The following is a 21,559-nucleotide window of genomic DNA, read 5'->3' on the forward strand; positions in this document are numbered from 1 at the left end:
GATTACGTAAGACTTATACCATGGTCAACTCTAATTAGTCGATTAATGGAAATTGGGTTTATGATCATTTGTTAAGGTTTATAACGAGGAAAATTACAAAAAAAGTCCTAAATCTATTTTTTTTTTTGTACAAATTCAGTCATAAACCTTTATATTAAACCAATTTATTTCTAAACTTTTTGCATTCGTGCCAATTTAGTTCATTCGGCCAGCTTTGACAAAAAATTGCGGACATACGCATTGGTCGTCCTACATAGCACAAGCAGTTCTGACGTAGATAAATTTTATAATTCATTCTTTTTTTCAAAATTTTAACTATTTTTTCTTTTCTTTTTTTATTTTTGGCTGGCGAAGGTCGGTGACGGCCCTTTGCGGCGTGACCATTGGCGAGGGTCGCGACCATCACTAGATCTAGCGAGGGTCGCCCTCTCCTAGGAGAGGGTCACCCTCGTGGCCTAGGTGAGGGTGCCCTCATAGGATTTGAAGAAGGCTCGTCCCTCACGGCCGGGAAGGGCCGCCCTCGCCGGATCTACCGAGCGCTTAGTGGCCCACGCCGGTGGTTGAAGATGGCTTGGGCGAGGGTCACCAGCAACCTATGTCGGCAAAAACGAAAAAAAAACAAGAAAATAAAAATAATAATATTAAAAGTTATCAAATCGCGAGCGCCGGTCACGTCATGTAGGATAATTGATGTATACCTTAGCGATTTCCGGCCAAAATTAGCCGGATGAACTAAATTGGCACAAATACAAAATGTTATAACTGAATTGGTCCAATTGAAAGGCTTTATGACTAAATTGGTATCAACAGAATATGTGTAGGACTTGTTCGGTGCTTTCCGCTTAACAACGTTAGACAATGATATGTTTAATTTATATCTTAACACTTCTCTCACGCTAAAATCAACAGCATGGTGAAGACTGTCGGGACGAAAAAGCGTTGGACATGCGATTACTGAATAGGTACAAACACAATGCTGGAGTTGATTGGAGAACTTTTTGTTGGAGTGCATACTTTGGCGTATCAAGCATGTGTGTCCAACCAAATACACCTGGCTAGGCTAGAAAAAATCAGGCAAATAGTGCATCCACGTGAAACTCACATTATCCTTTTGACTTGGACTGGTGCACATCCAGTAAAAATCCAACACGAACGCTAGTGTAGGAGCCTAAACCTGGTTTCGACTGGACGGAACGGCTCCTCTTTTTCCTTACATGGTGGAGTTTCGACATGCACCATGATCGCCACAATTTGTGCCGCAGATCCCACCCGGCTCTACGAACGCACAAGCGCCGAATTCACGTCCGGCGAAATCGAAGCGTGTTCCTCACTAAACGCGACACGCCACCCTGGGAGAGAACTGGCGTGCTTTCGAGATTGGGGAGCTCTTGAAATTAACGTGGATCATGTGGTTAGGAAAATTATTGTTCTTAGCCCATCGTGGATCGATGTTTTGTTTGGTAGTCGGTTTCCTTTAATATTTCGAACGGTGAGAAACGAGGAACGGGGTGTATAGCATGTCTCGACGCTCGACGCAATCGCATTCGAAATGGAAGGGCTCGAAATGTGCTGAAACTGGTTTGTCCCTAGCCAACTATGGCAAACCCAGATCGGAATAAACTTCCTAAATCGCGAAAGTTGACTAGTCAAAGTTGACACACAGCATGCACATCATCGCACAATGCGCCTGCCATCGCGACATGTGGGCTCAGCTTCTTTGGGGAAAATTATCGAAAAAGTCCTAAACCTATTGCAATTGTGCCAATTCAATCTCAAACCTTTTTTTTTGCCTAGTCAGTCCTTAACATTTTGTAATTGTGCCAATTAAGTCCTTCCCGCGAGTTTTGACAGGCCAGTGCTGATGTGAACGTCGACTGGCCGACAAACTAATATTTAATTATTTTTTGATTTTTTTGATTTTTTTCTTTTCTTACCCTTTTCTTATTTTATTATTTTTTCTTCCCTTCCCCTCCCTTGTTCTTCGACTTCAACTTCCCTGCTCTTCTGCTTCTACACTAGTTCACTGTTCTTCTGCTTCAACACCAGTTCACCAAAGAAGAAGAACCGAACCAGCAGGCCACCCACCATGCCACCGTCTACAACCACAACTTATCGTCTCCACCTTCATCCCGCCCTCGTACCTCCTCGCCGCAGCCCTTGCCAAGCCCTCGCCGTGATTCTACGTGTTGAGGGCTACAACGCCGCTCCACAGCACGCACGGCTATGTGTTCGCGGGACCTCGGCGAGGCTCTCGTAAGCCTCGCCATGGCTGGGCGAGGCTCGATCTCGCCCTCTCGGCCGTGGCGAGGCTCAACCTCGCCAGATGTGGGCTGGCGAGGTCAGCCTTTGATCGGCCATGGCGAGGCCGACAAGAGCCTCGCTGGTTGGAGGTAAAATGGGCAAGGGGAAGGGGAAGGAGGAGTTGAACGGGGAAGTGGAAGACGAAGGGGAGGGGAGGAAAACAAAAAAAAAAAAAAAGGGAAAAAGGGAAAAAAATTATAAAAATTCACAAAAATTATTAACATATTGGGTCGCGGGTCCGTCGGCGTCCACGTTAGCGCCGGCTGGCCAAAATTCGTCGGGATAGACTGAATTAGCACAATCGCAAAATGTTTAGGACTGAATTGGAAAAAAAAAGATTTAGGACTGAATTGACATAATTACAATAGGTTTAAGACTTTTTTGATAATTTTCCTGCTCCTTCGCAACGATTCACGGTGGGCAAACGGGTTACGTGTCGTCTACCATGTTATAAAGACATCAGACAACATCAGCACCTCGTAGTTCAGCAACCAAAATGAAAAATTTTTGGTCACGAGCTTTGGATTCCTTTTTAGTGGCTACATATATTTATATATGTAGCATTAAGAAGAGATGTAGAGTACAATTCTGCAGAGAAAAAGAAATCAGTGGGGGGTTGCTCTCGAAATCATTAAGCGACTCGTCGCAGTCATCGCATCATCATTGCCAGTCAAGAGTCGCCCTAGATCTCTTCGTCAACACGTGGCCACCCTTTAAACACAGTTATGATCCGGCGGATCCGTACTAATAGCACATCCAATAAATCACAGGCGTTGAGATTTAATGCACAAACCCCAGCTGGCTCGGTGCAGGGGTAAGCAGAGGACGATCATCTCCTTCATCGGCTTGAATGGTTTCAGATTTTTGCTGAGCGCAAAATCAATCGCTGGCCCAAGTTGGCACGCACTACATGATGCGCACGGAATCACGTTGCATGTTGGGGTGTTGGGGGAGGAGGGAAGATTTTAGCTTTCTTTTTTTTTTTATCTGCTGAACCCCACGAGATCTGCTTCGTTCGAGCCGATTAGATTAGTGAGGATTACCTGAAGATGTTTAGTCATAAACACGTGCTCCGTCCTCGGCCAATGATTCCCAGGGCGCAAGATTCAAATCGAGATTAAATCTCTCTCTAATCAGTGCCAACCTGAAGGAATCTCCAGAAAAATGATAATAATAACAATGCCAAAGCTCATTAGTTTCGTCTCATGTCTGTGTTGAGTGCAAGAACTCTCTCTAATCAATACCACCCACTTGCAGATTTGTGGTCCCTCGCGGTTGTAGTCTTCTTCTTCTTCTTCTTCTTCTTCTTCCACCAACTATATATTAATAGAGGCTGCACCAGCCGCGAGCTCATGCATGTTAAGAACCCTAATTACATCTGCTTCATATGTTAAGCGCACAACTTAAGTCAAACAAGCGCCCGTCGCATCGGTGATGACCTTAAACATGATTGAAGAAGTTTGTTAATAACATAATTGAATACATGAATCACGGTCGATTGGACTATGCATGACTGAGATTTCGCATGCGTACAAAAACCCTAATCCTATCTAAGATGGTCAAATCACATGTCGTATAGTGACAATGAAGAGTTGTGATTTTCTCAAAGTTGTGACAGTTTTTCAGACAATGGAGAGTTGTGGCTGAATAAATTGTTTTCGAACAGGAAGCGTTATGTTCCTTTCTTATTTGTAAATTAAACGATTCTGTTCATTATCAAAAATCAACTTCCACTTTCGTTTTTTTTTCTCAAAGTAGCATTCTTCTCCAATTGTTTCTCTTTAGAAATCTTGAAGAAATATCAAAATTGCTATATGCTATTTTCACTCGAGACTTTGTTATATCCTGAAGGATATTTGCCGGAAACCATTAGCAACATTGTGGGCGCAAATTAATCTTTAAAGAAGGCGTTATCGGGCCTCAAAGTCTGATTCCATTTCATAACATTGCCGACGATATTTTCCAACACCGAGTTCTGGGTCTTGCGTCGTGGTTCACAGGCAGATCAGATTACAGTTTGAAGCCTCATTACAATATGATAGAAGTGAAAATAATCATGGAACTTTGTTGAGGAGGAAATTTGATTACGGGGTTTTGCTCAGCGTGCATCTCGGGCACACATGACAGTAATGACACTGATCCAATGGACAGCGAGGTCCGTGCTCGATGTCGCGAGACACGCCCGTTTCTTTAATCTGTCAAATTCAGTGGGCTTGGCTTAATTTATTCGGTAAACAAGGGAAGACAACAAATGAAATAAGTAAAGAAGACGAAGAACAGTACTTCATGTTCTTGGAGACTCCGAGAAAAATTATAGATAGCGATAAGGAAGCGATCTTCTCAGCATATGCCCTCTCTCTCTCTCTCTCTCTCTCTCTCTCTGTGTACTACTTCCTCTTACTCTTACAAAAATAGATGATGTGCAGACAATTATTGCAAGATTTTTCCCTCTATTTCAAATAAAGAACATCGGGCTACATCTCCAAGTCGGCGAAAAGTCGCCCCTTGGAATTTGGAAATGAAACTTATGTGAGGCCTTCGAGAATTTTCTGTCACCGGGTGAGATATCCATGACAAAGCTTGATGGAAGTGAGAAAGAACAGCACCGACCAAGATGGACGATGCTTCTTGCGAGGGAAACTAATTAATTTAAAAAGTTTCCGATACTAACTATACCGACTTTGTCCCAAAATTCTGATGATTGATTAATTTAGTCATAAATCTTTCAACGATTTGTCACGTAGAGGTCTAGTCAGCGTCGGTCGTCCTACGTGACGGGGGCCAAAAGGAAAAAAATAAAAAATAAAAGGACATAACAAAAAAAAAAATACAAAAACTTGTCCACATCGGCGATTTTCTGACAAAATTGGCCGGAATGACTAAATTGACAAATCATTAAAGGCTTAGGATTAAATTAACACAATGAAAAAGTTTAGGGCTAAATTGATAAGTTGCGAAACTCAAGATTGAATTGGTCGTCGTACAATGGGTTTAGGATATTTTTTCCCCTCTTGTGATATAATTTTCTTAATGAAATGCAGACTGTAGAGAGAAGTAAGTCTTGTCCATACTTTGTATAATGTCCATAAGTAGAGCGCCAAATTGATTAAAAAACACACATACAGTTAAAAACATAATGTCACCCTTTAAAAGCTATAGCTACATCTCCAAAGTCATTAGTCTTCTTCATATGTCTCGTGTGGGACTCACTTCCTTCACCAAATTTTGATGACGATATCCATTATATACTAAGGTTAATTTACTAGTAATATACCGGTTGATATAATTGATTGCAAACAAGTGCAACAGATTCAAGATCTAATAAAACTTTGCCTTATCGCTTAATAGATTGATTTGGTAATTGGATATTGCGAAATGAGGTATACAGGACATATTACAAGCTTCAAAAATTGGGGAACCGGTTTCGGAGGGCAGGATGTAGGCTTCATGTGGAACATAGAAGGAACTTGAAACTTTGAACAAGTATTTGTGTTTTTCTTATTTTATGTCTTTGCGCGATCCTACAATATTCTTTGGTGTCCGATGATGAGTATATGATTTGGAGCCACTAGTCCGAGCTTCTATTTTCGTCAATATCCATAACTGAAATTTTTACTTTGCTAATGTTGTCATACTCTTTGCATATCTAAATATAGGTGTGGTAAGTGGATTGCAATAGCAAATGTTGGCATTTTAGGTGACTATTCACATCAATTGTTTAATTAAGAATTCAAGTGATAGGTTCAGGTTATGCATGATGGGGTCCATATTTCAAAAATTGGAAAACGGGTTAGATTTTAAGTGGAACTTGGATCAATCCTGGAACTTCGCATCAGAAAACTTCTTATTTTTAATTCACTGACTCTCTTATGTCATGTCGTGCGTAACCAGTAGATAATTGAATCATTTTCTTATTATGTTCTGGTTAAAATAGCGTTCCAAAAGTGACTTGTCCACGAGATAATACCGTTCAACACGAATATGTCATCCCCTTTGATTTCTGTAGAAGCTTTGTGTTTTGTCGGTTCCTCCTTCCCATGTCTCGTCTCATTGGGGATCGTGAACACAAGCTCTTAGTCAAGTCACTAGCTAGCTAGGATATGATTTCGACACCTGAATTCAGATGCCGTTCATGAAACTAGCTAGGGTTTTGATTTCCCATGCTACTCGAGCTAATAATGAAGTAATACCCATGCGTTAATTGTCGCTAATCACCTGTTAGGACTCCAGTAATTATCTTTGATAGTTCGGGTGCTCAGTACGAGGAATAATAGGCTAGTTAGTGTATATTCCTACTTACACGTACTGACCCACGGAAAATTCGATCTTCAGCCAAAGATAAAGTGATCCGAGTATAGTAGTTTCAAATGAAAATTTTAAAATAGTAACACGCACAGAGTTTCATTTAAGGAAGGTGTTGTCCATTAAATTTGCATCTTGCGAAAATAACGCACTCATACGGATGAATGAGATGTGTGTTATATATCGGGACTTTGTTAATCGGTATCATGTGATTGTGAAGCTTGACCCTTCCAACAACTATGTGGGCACTTCGAATTTATGCGGCTATCCTTATTAAAGTCTATCACTTGTCGGTAATATTCAAAAGTTGATCATTTTTTGTGCTAACACAAAAATTACACAATTCTCTCTTTCGCATTATATTTATCTTGGTATCAGAGCTAAACAATCTTAAAGTGTGCCGAGTGCTATGTGCGCCCGATGCACACCTGAGTCCTTCCCCTTGCACACTCCGAGCACACATCTTATCTCCTTTCTCAAAGTCGATCTTAACATGTCCATCTCATCCGCTAGCCATGTCGGTCTGTTCTATTGTCACATGGTCTACATAGTAGCCATGACAGGCTCTTTGCCGCATGACAGCCTCCTCATCAAGTCAGCAACCTCCCGCCCCGATGAAAGCCTTCGGCTTGACAGTAGTTTGCTGCCTCAACAAATGCCTCCCGCCTCGATGATAGCTTCCCGAGCAGCAACAACCTCCTACCGTTTAGCTTGCGCAGCACCACAACAACACACAATAGACACAGTTCTCTCTTCATCACACCAAACTACTTGGCGCAACCCATCCGTATGTGTTTTTTTTCAATCCTTTATCCAAACTCAAGTTGACTTTTACGTCACTTTGGAGGGGGGATGTTAGAGATATTGATGATGTTTCCCTTAATTTCTCATATCTTCTGATGTCGCTTACACATAGGAAATTCTCCATTTGTTCATTTGATTGTGCATATACTTGATCGATATACCACATAAATAGTAATGTAGCAAAGCATATAACTATGTTCATGTACTCTTCATCAGAACACAAAATTTACATGATTCTCTATGCGGCATTATCCATAATCTTCAATAATTAAAGAGAACGAGTTGGCTTTGTAGGTGAATTAAACAATTAACGTCCTAAACATATCAACCTAACTTAAAAAACGGTTGATGAGGTTGGCCGTTAATTGGAGTAAGTTAAAAAATAACAGTTGTGGACCCTATGCTAAGGGTCTGAGACTAAGAGTTATAGGCTGCTATAGCTCTAGCTTGGAAGCAAGAGTTTGAATTGGGCAGCGCACGTGCAGGGGAGTTGGACTAGGAAAGCAGCATCTTTCTCTCTTTACCCCATGCATTGAGGGACGAGATTGATGAGGTTAATTAGAGACACTAACCTTGGAATTTAAAACTAATATATTGATCAATCAATTTAACTTTAGCTTATATCTTTTTTGACATGGGTGGCTCCACATATCTAGGCTGCGGATAGACGAGACAAAGTTACCGGTCTTTCGAGGTCACCAAATTTCCCAGAGTTGCAACTCAAGTCATATTTGCTTTTCTGACCTCCTCCTTAATCCGCTCCTCGCATTGAATCTCTTGTAAATCCAACGTTAGCCTTAAAGTCTCTGGAAGTTTCTTAATGACTAGCACTACTAGACATGAAAACAGATAGGTTCAAAACCGAGCAAAGTACAGAAGTACAGATACTAAATAAGAGCTCGTTTGGTTCTTCTCATGGCACGACGTCGTGACCTAGTTATGTGCGTGATTTCCTAACGTTGTTCGAGCGTAGTGCCCGGCCAATGCCATCCGAAGGCAACAAAAGCCCCGCAACAATTGTAGGAACATCCAAAACTAGAGAATCAGAACCAAAATGGGGTTGATTGAGAGAAGTAAAAGCTGGCAGAACAGTCACTAACAAAATTACAAATGGTGGTATGAGCAATATTAGAGGCACAGAATCTCTCTTGACTGAGAAACGAGCAACTAGGGTTTGGTTGCAATGTTCAACTTGGCCCCGAGTTGATGAGGTTTTTTGAATGATTTGTCCAAGATTCTGAAACATGAATTAAACTATGCATTAAATTGGAAAAAAGAAAAAAAGGAGGCAGGCCCTGAGAAGAGGGTGTGCAATTTTTTGAGTTTTTGTATGGTAAGCTGCAATTATTTTTCAATGTACAAGTTAGAGAAATACCTTTTGATAGTCTATGTGGCACGGACACGCCGCCAAAGACAATACACGTGTACGTGTCCGACACGCCGGGACATGGCCGGACACGCAATCCACGTGTGTTCGGACTTTCGATTGTCCTGGCGTGTCGGACACACAATCCACGCGTGTCCGGAATTTCGACATGTGGTCAACTAATAAGACATGTAGTCAAATAGGACACACAAGTCCCAAAGGTAATTTGGAAAAATACTCAATACTTTTGAGGCCATCATTTGCCCTCCTCCACCCATGGGCTTTCTTGATGGCCCATCAACCAATCCAGGCAAGCCTGCTACTCTAGGACCAGCCGCCCCTTTATACTATGTTTTCCTTCTCTTTCTTGACTTATTGGCCAATGTGGGACACAAAAGTAAATGAAAAGCGCGAACTAAGTGGGAGAGAATGTGTTGGTCATGATACTGAAAACAAGTCAGTACCTCACGGACTATGTATCGTACGGCTCTTTTTTATTATTTATTTATTTATTTATAAAATCATAACAAATATAAAACGTGTCCCGACGTGTCGGAATTTTATATTTTTTTTTAGAGATCACATGCCGGCGTATCGTGTCGTGTCGTGTCCCGCGTCCCGTGTCGTGTCCCGCGTCCCATGTCGTGTCAATGCTACATAGCCGACGGTTTAATGCAGTTGGCTCTTGAGGATCTGTGTTCAAACCTTCTTCTTTTATAAAATTTCGGTGGATGGTAGAGAAAGGAATTATTGGGTCGGAATGACTCTAGATTGGAAACATTCATTTCCCCTAAAACTAACACACGCCATGCCATCGCCATCTAAGGTCTTTTGTACTTATTCTTTGGCCCAATGAACGTTTATCTACATCTATATTTAGTCTATTTGGAGGGTGTTTCTTCGCATACAAAGGCGCGGCGGAAAAAAAATAAACGTTCTTATCTATCACTCATTATCCCAATTGACACAGCAGAAATCTTTAAATGGCGCTCGGAATGATTGCTATGACATGATAAAAAAAAAAAGAGAAAGAAAGAAAAAAGAACGTGAATTACAAATTCAACTTTTTTGTGATCGATAACGCATGCTAGGATATGGTTTTGCTAGTAAGCGCGCGAGTTGATTTTTTTATCAACGACTAAGTTCTGATGAAACAAATTTTAAGGTACTCGATATTTGCTTCCCATTTTCTTGCGGCGCTCTTTCGTACTTCGGTGTGCTCTGTCACAACACGAGCATAGTTAAGGAATTGCCTACGTATCCACCTTTGCTAAAATAGGGGAAAGCGAAACTCGACTTCGTTATCAGCAAGTAATCATGTGTAGTCTTGCGATCAAAAAGAAAGTCTTACAAACTATAAAACCAAAAAAAAAACGAAAATGCAAAGGTCAATTACCATGAGAATTTGGACCCCAAAAAAAAAAATTACCGTGAGAAAAGGCCAGTAATGTAAGCCCAAAGCCCAAATGTAGTGAGGCTCCAATTGACCTCAGAACGCAGTAGGCCTGGCGGGCTCATTATGGGCCTCGATTGGAATAAAGAATGGGTCCGTGGGCTTAGGTGGCCTCAAAGTCCATATAAGGAAATAACCTACTCATCACGCCGGCCCAGATCGAGAGGGCCTATGACCGGGCCCGATAATCTCCTATCGACCCGACCCGAGTCTGACTCGATCCTGAGCCCGTCGAGTTACCTTCTCCGTGGAAGCAAACGACTGCTCTCTCTCTCTCTCTCTCTCTCTCTCTCCATTCGTGTGCTGAAATCCCCGAAATACTCGTCGCCGGCGAATCATATCTTCGCGCTCGACGACCTCCGTCGATGGCTTGACCATGGATCCAACGCCAACCGCGCCGGCTCTCCCTCCGGTCTCCGGCCTATCACGCGCCGTGATCTCTTTCCTCGACGGCGAGCTCCGCGAGAGGGAAGCTCTCTCGCTGGCGAGTGACCTCGTTGCGGGCCTTGAGACGCAGTGTCGCGATTTGGACCGAAGCTTAGTGGAATTGAGGTCGAGGCTCGAAGTAAATCTCGCAGCTTACAGTTCGTTCTCTGATCGCGTTCACGGCTCTCTCGGTGGCATCAGTGCGAAGTTCGTCGAGCTTCTCTCATTGGTTGGCCCATTCGATTCTCTATCAGGTTCGACTCTTCGTTGAAATGACATGAACGTAAAGTATTGTAATTTCTTCCGTGTCTCATATGTTACATAATCTGCAAGTTGAAGGACTCGACTCTGGACTTTTTCTATGTCGCTGCATTTTGTGACGTGTAATCGAGGTGGCGATACTGATGAAGTTTATCAATAAGAATTGTTTCTGGTCGTATAGACCGTTTCTTAACATGTGAAGCACTATCTAGATTGAATGGTTGAAATTGACTGAGTCCTTGGTTATTTTGATGATTGTGTTCTGGCCGATTGTGTGTAGATGGAGGAGGAGGGAGGAAAATACTGGGAGAAGAGTTGCCAGCACTGGCTAAGGAGGTGGCGAGGGTGGAGATGGTGCGAGCGTATGCTGGTGAGTTTTTAAATTTCTTGAGATATTCGGGTGCATTCAATGAGTTTCAAGATTTCTCCATTAAATTTCAATCCCCTCTATTGATGATAGTGCAAGTCAACATGGATAAATTTATCAGGGATTTGTTATTGTAAATTCTATGTAGCCAATGAAGGCCGAGTTGTAGAAGTCTTTAGTGGCGGTGGTTTCGTTGTGACATGAATACTTAAGCACTTTTTATTAGACAGATATGAGAATCTGAATTGGGCTATTTGCCATTGAGGGCTACAGCCAAATCCCGAACAGTTTATGTGAGTTCTATTTGGAAGCATAGGCTAAATAAACAAATAAATCATTGAGATGAAATTGGAGGTTGTTTAGTAAAATTAGTGTCTGTATTAGTTTGTTGATGTGGGATCTTCCGAATCAAAATTGCTTGGGATTCAGCCTCAGACCTAGGACTATAATTGAAGCCTTATTCCATGGTTATCAGTCAAGCTTCAATGCCAACGAGGACTGTTTAATTTTGCCCTATTAATAAAGAGCGGAGTTTCTCATCTACTATTTGACAATCAAAAACTAAAAGATTATGAATGTTCTCCAAAAATTTTTTAGGCCTGTTTTGTTGCAAAAAAAGTCTTGGCATGTGTTACAGACCGATAGTGGGTCTCCATGGGTTTTGCCTGCTACAATAGAGTAGTATGTTGAATTTGCATGGCAGAGAGGTTTTGGCCTCTCGTGAGATTCAACACTATACTGTTGTGCTGGCATCGTCATGGAATTCTTTAATTCATCAGGGCTTACTCCTAAGGACCATTGCTAAATACTGATGTTAGCCTTTTAAAGATCGACTGTGCAGACCTCTTCAGTTTTGATGTTCTATCACAAAGTTACTTATCAACATTGCCACTAGCAGACTTCAGGGGCCACATTACATGGGAAAAAATGGGGTGAAATTCATTAAAAAGTCATAAAACTTCTGTAAGGAATCAACCATTTAAGTCCTAACACTTTTTGAATTTATACAACATGGATATCCAGTGGTTTCTCTACCTGGAAAGTGACGCGTGGCATTTTAAAAGGTATGCCATGTGTGATATTCCCACGAGATAAGTTGCCGAAAATACTTAATTGAACCAGGTTAAAAAGGTGTGATAGGTAAATGATTGATTGAGAAGTTTTAGGACGTAGGTATACTTCGTACAATGGTTTTAAGATTTCTAGTGCACTTCTAACAAAGAAAATGGATTGGAAACATTTGCTTCTATCAAACTTTGTTTTGCCAAGAGCTTTGCTGGTAGTCTTTAGAGCATGAGATGTATCATTTGATAAGCAAATCATGGTTTTTGCTAATTCTTCCAAGTAAAGGTCCATATGCTGGCCTTCATGTTTAGAATCTACAGAGAGAGATATAGTGGGAGACCGAGAGAAACTTTCCCTTTCTGTATGGTTTTCCTGTACTTTTAACATTTCTTCTTGGAGATGGCAGAGGGTGGGTCGTTTGGGTGGATATAAATTCGAGAAATAATAGATTGCTCCACTGATGCATGTGTTTATTGGCCCCTGCTTACCAGTTTTACAATTGGTGTTTCCATTTCATTAAAGCGCATCTTTTTCTTCTATTTCTTTGTTGGTCTCTTTACAGTTGGACTTTCTATGGTCAAACAGGTGACCCTCCGTATTAGTTGGCTGATGCATTTTTTGTGACGCCAAACAAAGCAGTCCTCTCTTGATGTATCACTAGTGGGAATACTCACATATACTTTTTGTGTTTTGTCTCCCAGAGACAGCATTAAAGCTGGACAGTTTGATCGGTGATGTTGAGGAAGCAGTTTCTTCGACTTTGAAAAGAAAGCATTCATTTGCGCAAAGTTCCGAAGTGAGAACCAATCTTGATATAAATATTTAGTGGTGTCGGATTCATACATAACTATGCATATTCCCACAATTCAAATTTTTTTATTCCAGCACATACAAACTTGAATTTATTGCATGAAAGTTAGTGAAATAGGTAAAATCTTGTCATTGCAGGAGGTGCGCATGCATGCTATAAGAACACTCAATGAAATAGAAGGTGTTACAACTCAAGTCTCAAAGCTACGGCCTCGATGGACGCATCTTGTGTGTGCAATTGATCACAGAATTGATCGGGCTTTAGCCATTTTGAGACCGCAGGCCGTAGCAGATCACCGGGCCTTTCTTGCTTCACTTGGATGGCCACCGCCTCTTTCCGCTTCGACTTCTGCAAATCCAGATGCAGGGAGGTTAACAGCAGTCCCAAATCCTCTATTAACGATGCAAGGGGATCTCAAGCGCCAATACTGTGAAAATTTTCTCTCCTTATGCCACCTTCAGCAGTTGCAGAGAAGAAGAAGATCTCGCCAACTTGAAGGGCGTAATCGGGAAATCGCTCTCCATCAGCCACTTTGGGCAATTGAGGAGCTTGTAAATCCTGTATCGCTTGCGTCCGAACGTCATTTTTCGAAGTGGATTGATAAACCAGAATTTGTTTTTGCTCTTGTTTATAAGATTACAAGGGATTATGTGGATTCTATGGATGAATTGTTGCAACCACTGGTTGACGAAGCAATGCTAGCAGGGTACAGCTGCAGAGAAGAATGGATCACCTCGATGGTTTCTGCCTTGTCAACATACTTGGCAAAAGAGATATTCCCCCTCTATGCCAGCCAACTGGAAGAAGAGAGCATCACCGGTGTTAGATCAAAAGCTAGAACATCGTGGCTCCATCTCATTGACTTGATGATTTCTTTCGATAAGCAAATAAGATCCCTTATAGCTAATTCTGGGATCTCATTCTCTCTTATGGATGAAAGCAATTTGCAGAAGCTTTCCTCTTTATCAGTCTTCTGTGATCGACCTGATTGGCTTGAGTTATGGGCAGCAATTGAGCTCAGTGACACGCTGGACAAGTTGAAAGCCGATGTTGATAATGAGAGAAATTGGACAAAGAAAGTTCAGGGAGTTGTTCTTGTGTCTGGTCCAGAAGATTTCAGGTCCCCCCTTGTTTCAGATTTCTTCCTTCGGCGTCTGTCATCTGTTGTGGATCGCTCACGGTCTCTACCCAACATTCCTCTCAGGTCTAAGTTTCTCAAGTTAGTCGGTGCACCTATAATACTTAAGTTTTTGGATTGCTTGCTTGTCAGGTGCCAAGAAGCCGAAGGATTGACCGCATTGACAGATGACAGTGCCCTTATCAAAGTTGCCAATTCTGTTAATGCTGCACGCTATGTTGAATCTGTTTTGAGAGAATGGTGTGAGGATGTCTTTTTTATCGAGATGGGGTTGAGGGTAGGTGATGAACCTGGAAAATCGCAAGCAGAAGAAGGTGATTTTGATGGAACGGTGTATGGACCAGGAAGTGGTGTCTTCGACAAGGAGATCTGGAAGTTGGAAGAGTTCATAGTGGAATGGGTTGAGAAAATATCAGTTGTTGTCTTGAGGGGTTTCGATGTTAGCTCTCGAGATTACATAAGGAACAGGAAACAGTGGCAGGGAAAGTCTGAAGAAGGTTCGACAGTGTCTAGGACTTTGGTCGATGCCCTTGATCATTTGCAGGGTAAAATGTCGATAATAGAGGAAAGCTTAAACGGGATGGACTTTGTAATGGTGTGGAGGAAAGTGGCTGAAGGTTTGGATCAGTCTATTTCAAACGGTCTTCTACTGAGTAACATGAAATTTTACGACGGAGGCATTGAAAGGCTAAGTAGCGACATGGAAGTCTTGTTTGGGGTATTTCGCGCTTGGTGTCTACGACCCGAAGGGTTTTTTCTGAGAGTATGTGAAGGTCTGAAGTTGCTTAGGATGGGAGAGAAGCAAGTTAAAGATATCCTAGCGGGAGGGCTGGAAAGGTTAAAGGAGGAGGGCATTAGTCATTTGAGAGTCTTTGAGGCAGAAAAGATCGCAAAGAACCGGGTCTTTACGAGCTGAAGTTTCCGAAGCACAATCTCTCATTAACCCCGTAGCGTTAGAGAAGAGACAAGAACAATGTACCTAGGTGACGACACAATCGGTGTATCATATTCTTAAATTCACTCATTGTTTTCTCGAAGGAAGCTCAATAAAATCCTGTCAGCAACATGTTCTTCCGTTTGAATCGGGGAGAAGAATTGACCGCACATGGACATGACAGGCATACTCCCATGTATTGGCTACTCTTCTCTCCTGTCCTGTGTATATTGGGGTGTGAACATTGAAACAAAAGAAGTGACCTTTGATGTTATTTTATGCTCCCACATTTTGTGCTTTGATGGGAATTCATTTATGCCCAAGAGCTTCCGAAGTTGGTAAAAGATTCACCCAGAAAAGCTGCAAAGCGAGACGTTAAGCTGCAATGAAAAATGCTTAAGATGATGACTTAATTGCGATTAGCTGCAATGATCGGTTGAACCTGCCATTGTCTTTACTTGCTAATGTGAACGCTGATTTTGTTTCTCCCGAATTGGGAAGGACGAACCGTCGTCACCTATTTCGATGCTTGGCTCTATTTTCGCAACCATAGACACCTGAAACGTCGTGGTCGGACAGCAGAGCAACGTCTTTTCTTACACGAATATTTCCCACGGCCTGTCCATGTCAACCAGCAGGGGCAAGGGCATGACGTGTCAAGGGCAACGCACCCCTGGGAGTGCGCCACGTGGCAGGTCAATCATGGGACGTAGCCGCGACAGTTTGCCGAGAATTTAGGGGCGAGATAGGGGTTTGGTAGATGAGGCCAAGATCTCCAATTATTGGGCTTTTCCCCGTAGAAGGCCTTTCGTGTGTAGTTTTAGTCACTCTCCCTGCTTTTCGCATGCCTCGTCACATCCTTTCTTTTTATTTCATCTTCTTCCATCGGATTCAAATGGGTCATCACAACGTTGAAATTACTTGCTCTTTGAAATTAGAGGAATCCAACTTTGTGCAGATCCATTAATCGCCTTGATTGAGCCAATTGGTTATTGTTTTCCATGCACCACTCAGCTTCGGATAAATTGATGTTGCTATTTTTTTTTTATTTGTATTAATGTAGAAATCCAAACCAACATCGAGAGAGTATGACAAAACTCTGTTGCAGTAGAAGGCTAAGTTCTTACGTCAAGGGCATGAGACATAAAAGTTTGTCATTAGCTCTTTTTCAATTGGTTTGGTTCAATCATGACGGCTAGCGGGAGCTTTAAACATGACTTCTTTGAAAGCCACTCCTCTCCAGACAAAACTTATCTAGATATATGCCGCAGAGGTTTCCCCTGTTTCAAATTGAAGTTTGGCTAAGAGATTCTCTCTCTCTCTCTCTCTCTCTCTCTCTCTCTCTCTCTTTTCAGGTGTGCTAGCACACGAACTCATTTGCCGTCCTCCCAAGTTTCCCAAACCCTAAATACCATTTCAAAATGTGTTGTCGTGTTCGTGTGAGGAAAATTGCCAACCGTGACACTGTGAAATAGAATATGGGTGGTGTGATATATTGTGAACCAAGGACCCAAAGACAGAACAAATGGTGTCGGACAAGACCCAAATGTTTATGTAAATGATTTGTAACAAGAAAGCTGTGCAGGGGGACTGTGTCTTGGCCCTAAACAAATGCCAACATGCGACAAGGTATCTTCTTGGTAGCATGTAAACATCGAAACACAAATTAGATTGCGAAACTTAAGCTCACGAAATGACACGTATCCATGCATTGCGAATTATTAAGAAGCGACCTACCTTACATTAGATCACGCACTTGAGTGGCAATTTTTTTTTTCCCAATGACTGAATTGGCAAAATTTGCTGGACCCATTTGCATGTGAAGATGTGGGACAAATTGGGCCCTTCTCAGGTTTTACTAAAACTCACTTGTTCCATGTTTGATGTGTCTTTCCCAACTACCATCACGTGTCTTAGTCTCTCTCTCTCTCTCTCCCTTTATAAGCTTCCCTATTGCTGCCATGTACACTTCCCCGGCTAGTTTCTGAAAGCTTTTGTGAGAGGCTTGAGTGAAAGAAGAGAGTTGGGTCGGCGGGTTGATCAGCGATCGGTGATCATGTCCACAAGGAGATCAAGAACCTCTCAGTTCACAGAAGATGAGATCAATAACCTCATCTTCAAGTTACAGGCTCTGCTTCCTCAGCTTGAGCAAAGGAGAAACAATGGAAGGGTATAGGACAACTAGGACTTCTTCTTCTTCTTCTTCTTCTTCTTGCTCTTTCTCCCCTTGCCTTCTACTTCCAACTTCTTGTTAGTGGCACAGTACAAAAATGAAAATGACTAATGTCTTGAATTTTGCAGCAGCACCTATTCAACACAAGTTTTTCTTTTTCTTTTCCTTTTCCTTTTCCTTGTCCTTTTCATTTTCGTCAAAATTTGCAGCTCTAGGTTCAGCGTAGATGGGTCAGAAGAATAATATTGACCAGAAAAAGGGGAAAAAGAAAATGGAACTAAATAGTGGAAAAGGCCCTAAGGAAGAAACAAAAGGTCTTAATTCGGCTGCGCTAATCCGAGTGCAACTCAAAGAGACTATAATGACAAGCAGCTTCAACGAAGCATTGAATTATGATGTGAATCTGAGTGCCTTCCATGCAAATCTTCCAACTTCTTCGTACATATACACAATGACAACCAATTTTCGCCACGAAAAGATCTTGTTTTTTCCTTCTTCCTCTTGAATTTGGCATATCATATAAAAGGGTTTCTGTTTTTTGTTGGCAACAGGTAGTAGCCCCATCAAAGATTTTGAAGGAAACATGCAGTTACATTCGGAGGCTACACAGAGAGATGGATGAGCTGAGCGAAAGACTGACCTCGCTGTTGGATAATATGGAGATATCTAGTGTCGATGCCCAACTTCTTAGAACTGTTCTTCTACAATAAACCCTTCGTCTTTGCTTCTCTCTCTCTCTCTCTCTCTCTCTCTCTCTCTCTCTCTCTCTCTCTCTCTCTCTCTCTCTACATCTGTTGGTTGGTTTGAAGACAACCCTTCAGAGAGAGACATGTTTTGTATTGTCTACACCTAAATTTAAGTTTCTTCTTTCCCCAAACTTTCAGTCTGGAGTCCACTTAAAATCTGATTTTGTGTAGCACCCACTCTCTCCACTAGTAAGAAAAAGAAGGGAAGAGCCAAAAAGAACGAAAGAAAAGCTCAATCTTCTTTGTCCTTTACGTGTTTTAGATATTGCTAACTAGGTGCTAATAGTTGTGATATGAACATCGAAGTATGCCCCACATAGTACGTTGATAGATACAGTTAATGACCAGAGGCATCCTCTTATGGAATTGATAAATCGATAAAGTCGTCGGTCGATATACTTAAATAAAATTTTTAGGTAATGAGAACACAAGCAGACAAAACAAACAAGGCCAATGCAAGAGGCTTGTTGATTAATGGACTAAATTAATTTGCAGAGTGGTCAACTGAAGGATATCGCTGCAACACATGGGGAAAAAAGCACAGAACGGGTCAAAGGTACAGCAACCGCTTCTTTTGCCGTTTGCATGCAATGAAAGCCATCGTGAGTTTGAAATGAAGCTGATGATCCTAAAGACAATTTCTTTAGAAGTCTTTTGAGTGATTATGGTCAAAAAGGAAAAGAGGAGTTATTGAATCCTACAAGATCCATTCTTTCTTTGTTCTTTCCTCATGGCAAGTCTTTGTGAAAAATCCCCGACATGAAGAAGATGGTGGGCTGTTAGCTAGTGTATATTCTCATAAAGTGTAAATCAACCGGGATCCGTTTTTTGGCAATATGTGTCAAGCAATAACAAAAATATTTTGAGTGAAACATCTCTCACAATCCCTGTTCACTAATAGCCTTTAATGGAAGGAACTCGACAAATTCCAGTGCAAAAAGCATGTAGATCATTCGAGATCGAGATCAAGATTGAGAAAATGTCTTCAGAGTGAGTATTTTGCACCCATATATGTCTCCATGGAGAAAGGGTCATGATCCGTTTCAATTAGGCAAATGAATCCCTCATAAGTTTCTTCAGCTAGAAGTCGCAATTAACTGAACTCGGACTACTAAGTAATCACCTGTAATTCAACTGCCTCATCTCTTGAAATCAATCAGACCAAAAGACATTTTCCCAATCAAAATTCTCATCCTCTACTCTAATAATTGAAATATCTTTCCAGAGTACAAAAGTTCAGACCACAAATAAGGTGAAGGATCTCAACACAAGATGATGACCCGGCACTTTAAGTCACATGAGTAATCGGCCAAACATCAACAAAGCTTAAAGTTCTCAAACTAAAGCAACAGCATTTTAAGCAAAATAGAAACAGCAGGACGAGGTTGGGCAATAGATAATTCACTAAGCACCAGTCCTCCTAACAGAACAGCCTGTAGTTTAATCCTCATCCTCTTCATCTCCATCACCACCAGTAGCCTTCTTGGCGGCCGCCCTTTGGTTCTTTCTCTTTACCCTTCCAGGTCGCCCACCACCGAATGGACTAGTCAGTGAGAAATCAATATGTTTTTGTGAATCAACCCTCACCAGGAAGGACGGGATGTTCACGACTTGCCTACCAACCCTGCCAGCCCAAAACGAGATCCAACATCATGACAACAAAAACATAGTCAATAGCATGATAGCAGGCTGAAACACTGTGACGCAGTAGGCATTATTTTATTTATTTCATTAATGCAAATAAAAAAGAACTACAGCATATACCACGAAAATAACACACCACAGATAATTCACAGAGAGTCATAGCTCTAGATGGGCATGCCCTATAACTACATCAACAGAGATAAATACCAGCACTTCAATCTAACTGACTAATCAAAGCTACCGACATCGTTTATTTGACCAAATCAAAAACAACTTCCTATGCATGCAATGACAAATTGCCTAACCTACTGACATCAGAGGACATTGACATGAAACTTCAGAATTCTAGACTCTAGAGCTGGTATTTAGCATTTTCTGTTCTCGCCAGGGGATTGTTGCCATTAAAAGCAAGATCCAGGAGCTTGGTAAAGTCATAACCACAGGCAAAAACCAGTGATAGGAAGATACTGATGTGAATTAGCATCACGATCTGTCAAATTATCCACACATACAGCATATAACACAACACTCGTATCGAGATATGTCAAAACAGCTTTACCTGATATGCCTCTGCCTAATGAGCACCCTGGCATGGTGGATGGATTTGGCCATACCAGACTTGAACACCAATGTCTGCAGGCGGCGCTCGAGGAAGTTCTCCACAGTCAAGGCCAAGACATAATCAAGCTTATTCTGGCTCTCATCTAGAAGCCCATAGCGGTTCATCCGACGAAGAAGGGCCTCGCCTTCAAAGATACGACGAGGGTTCTTCTCATCAAGGGTCAGAAGCATCCTGGCGTTGTTACGGATCCTACTCAGCACGTACTGAACCCTCCATAACTCTCTCTTGCACCTCAACCCATACTCACCAACAAGTTTCAGCTCAGCATCCAGCCGCTCCTTCTCATATGGACGGCGAGGCTTCTTGAATGTCTTCCCATCTGCATCAAATCAAAACGGTACGCAAAAATCAAGCATCAGCCCACGCTCCAATCATTAGTCAGTGGCAAAGAAGAGCTTGTGAATTCGAATCAGCATCCTAACCAAACGAACAGAAGCACCAAACAGTTTATCTCGATCCGGGCTCGTTCTTGAAACCAAACTAAAAAGATTGCCCAAAAAACGAAATTTCTCAACGATCTGTACTTTGCAGCCCAGTGACGATCGCGGGGTGGACGGCGAAGTTTCAATTGCCGATCCCACAAACAAGTAGAACTTCTCTACTCAGTCGAAAGACACGCACTCCCAAATTTGATACTCACGGCCAAAAGCAGGCGGACGTTATATCCTAAAAACATGCACGTCATGACAGCGCAAGGAACTCAAGCTCCCTCTTAGACGCCGAGACCACAAAACTTCACATCATTGCAATCGATTTTCATTCCTCAGCAGATCCCCCATGGAAAGAGCGGACTGCTTCGAACGGCAAGACACAGCGAAGCGATCGTAAACGCAAGCAGATCCATCCGAAAGAACAAGAAGTACACCTACAATCATAGGAAAGAAGAAAGAGAGAACACTCACAGTTGCGGTAGAAGGAGACGTGAACCATGGTCTCTGACTCTGCTCCGCCGGTGGCGCCTCCGTCTGGTAACTTCTCTACTCCACGGAATGAAGGGGGGGAACACTGGAGAAAACCCTAGTTATGATGCCTCAATTCTCGTGGGACTGCGTCAAAGGCTCTCGGGCTTGATCTTGGGCTTAGGCTGGGCTTGGTCTCCGTATTGGGCTTGGGATATGGGCCTCCATTTTTAAGCTGGACCAGGAG

The 21,559-nt window shown here is 42.1% G+C and overlaps 3 protein-coding genes across 4 annotated transcripts; 2 read left to right on the forward strand and 1 right to left on the reverse strand.

The window, feature by feature from the left end:
- The first annotated feature begins 10,488 nt into the window (after positions 1–10,488).
- Positions 10,489–15,502, forward strand: LOC115734641 (RINT1-like protein MAG2). Of its 2 annotated transcripts, XM_030665507.2 has the most exons (5): positions 10,489–10,906; positions 11,194–11,283; positions 13,047–13,141; positions 13,294–13,707; positions 13,792–15,502. In XM_030665507.2, the coding sequence occupies exons 1-5, from the start codon at positions 10,603–10,605 to the stop codon at positions 15,208–15,210; spliced, it is 2,322 nt and encodes a 773-aa protein (XP_030521367.1). In that variant the 5' UTR covers positions 10,489–10,602; the 3' UTR covers positions 15,211–15,502. The 2 variants fall into 2 exon arrangements, with proteins under 2 accessions (XP_030521367.1, XP_030521366.1); XM_030665506.2 differs by having other exon boundaries at positions 13,294–15,502.
- Positions 15,503–17,179: 1,677 nt separating this feature from the next.
- Positions 17,180–18,140, forward strand: LOC125316095 (transcription factor ILI4-like). Its single transcript, XM_048283235.1, has 2 exons — positions 17,180–17,398; positions 17,953–18,140. The coding sequence occupies exons 1-2, from the start codon at positions 17,285–17,287 to the stop codon at positions 18,109–18,111; spliced, it is 273 nt and encodes a 90-aa protein (XP_048139192.1). The 5' UTR covers positions 17,180–17,284; the 3' UTR covers positions 18,112–18,140.
- A 1,178-nt stretch (positions 18,141–19,318) lies between these two features.
- On the reverse strand, positions 19,319–21,468 carry LOC115734642 (40S ribosomal protein S9-2-like). The gene is made up of 3 exons (XM_030665508.2): positions 21,316–21,468; positions 20,351–20,732; positions 19,319–19,771 (listed from the first exon to the last, which is right to left on the reverse strand). The coding sequence occupies exons 1-3, from the start codon at positions 21,341–21,343 to the stop codon at positions 19,588–19,590; spliced, it is 594 nt and encodes a 197-aa protein (XP_030521368.1). The 5' UTR covers positions 21,344–21,468; the 3' UTR covers positions 19,319–19,587.
- Between the last annotated feature and the right edge of the window lie 91 nt (positions 21,469–21,559).

The sequence above is a fragment of the Rhodamnia argentea genome, chromosome 7 (genome assembly GCF_020921035.1).
Source record: "Rhodamnia argentea isolate NSW1041297 chromosome 7, ASM2092103v1, whole genome shotgun sequence".
In the NCBI taxonomy this organism is placed as follows: Eukaryota; Viridiplantae; Streptophyta; class Magnoliopsida; order Myrtales; family Myrtaceae; genus Rhodamnia; species Rhodamnia argentea.

What these genes read in the sequence shown, in the direction of transcription:
- LOC125316095 (XM_048283235.1), top strand. Translation starts at nt 17,285, where the DNA reads ATGTCCACAAGGAGATCAAGAACCTCTCAGTTCACAGAAGATGAGATC. An exon ending in AAAGGAGAAACAATGGAAGG is followed by an intron (nt 17,399 to 17,952) that starts GTATAGGACAAC and finishes TGTTGGCAACAG; the next exon opens with GTAGTAGCCCCATCAAAGAT.
- LOC115734642 (XM_030665508.2), bottom strand. Translation starts at nt 21,343, where the DNA reads ATGGTTCACGTCTCCTTCTACCGCAACT. An exon ending in CGTCTCCTTCTACCGCAACT is followed by an intron (nt 20,733 to 21,315) that starts GTGAGTGTTCTC and finishes GATTTGATGCAG; the next exon opens with ATGGGAAGACATTCAAGAAG. An exon ending in ATTAGGCAGAGGCATATCAG is followed by an intron (nt 19,772 to 20,350) that starts GTAAAGCTGTTT and finishes TTGGGCTGGCAG; the next exon opens with GGTTGGTAGGCAAGTCGTGA.
- LOC115734641 (XM_030665506.2), top strand. Translation starts at nt 10,603, where the DNA reads ATGGATCCAACGCCAACCGCGCCGGCTCTCCCTCCGGTCTCCGGCCTA. An exon ending in CCCATTCGATTCTCTATCAG is followed by an intron (nt 10,907 to 11,193) that starts GTTCGACTCTTC and finishes GATTGTGTGTAG; the next exon opens with ATGGAGGAGGAGGGAGGAAA. An exon ending in GATGGTGCGAGCGTATGCTG is followed by an intron (nt 11,284 to 13,046) that starts GTGAGTTTTTAA and finishes TTTGTCTCCCAG; the next exon opens with AGACAGCATTAAAGCTGGAC.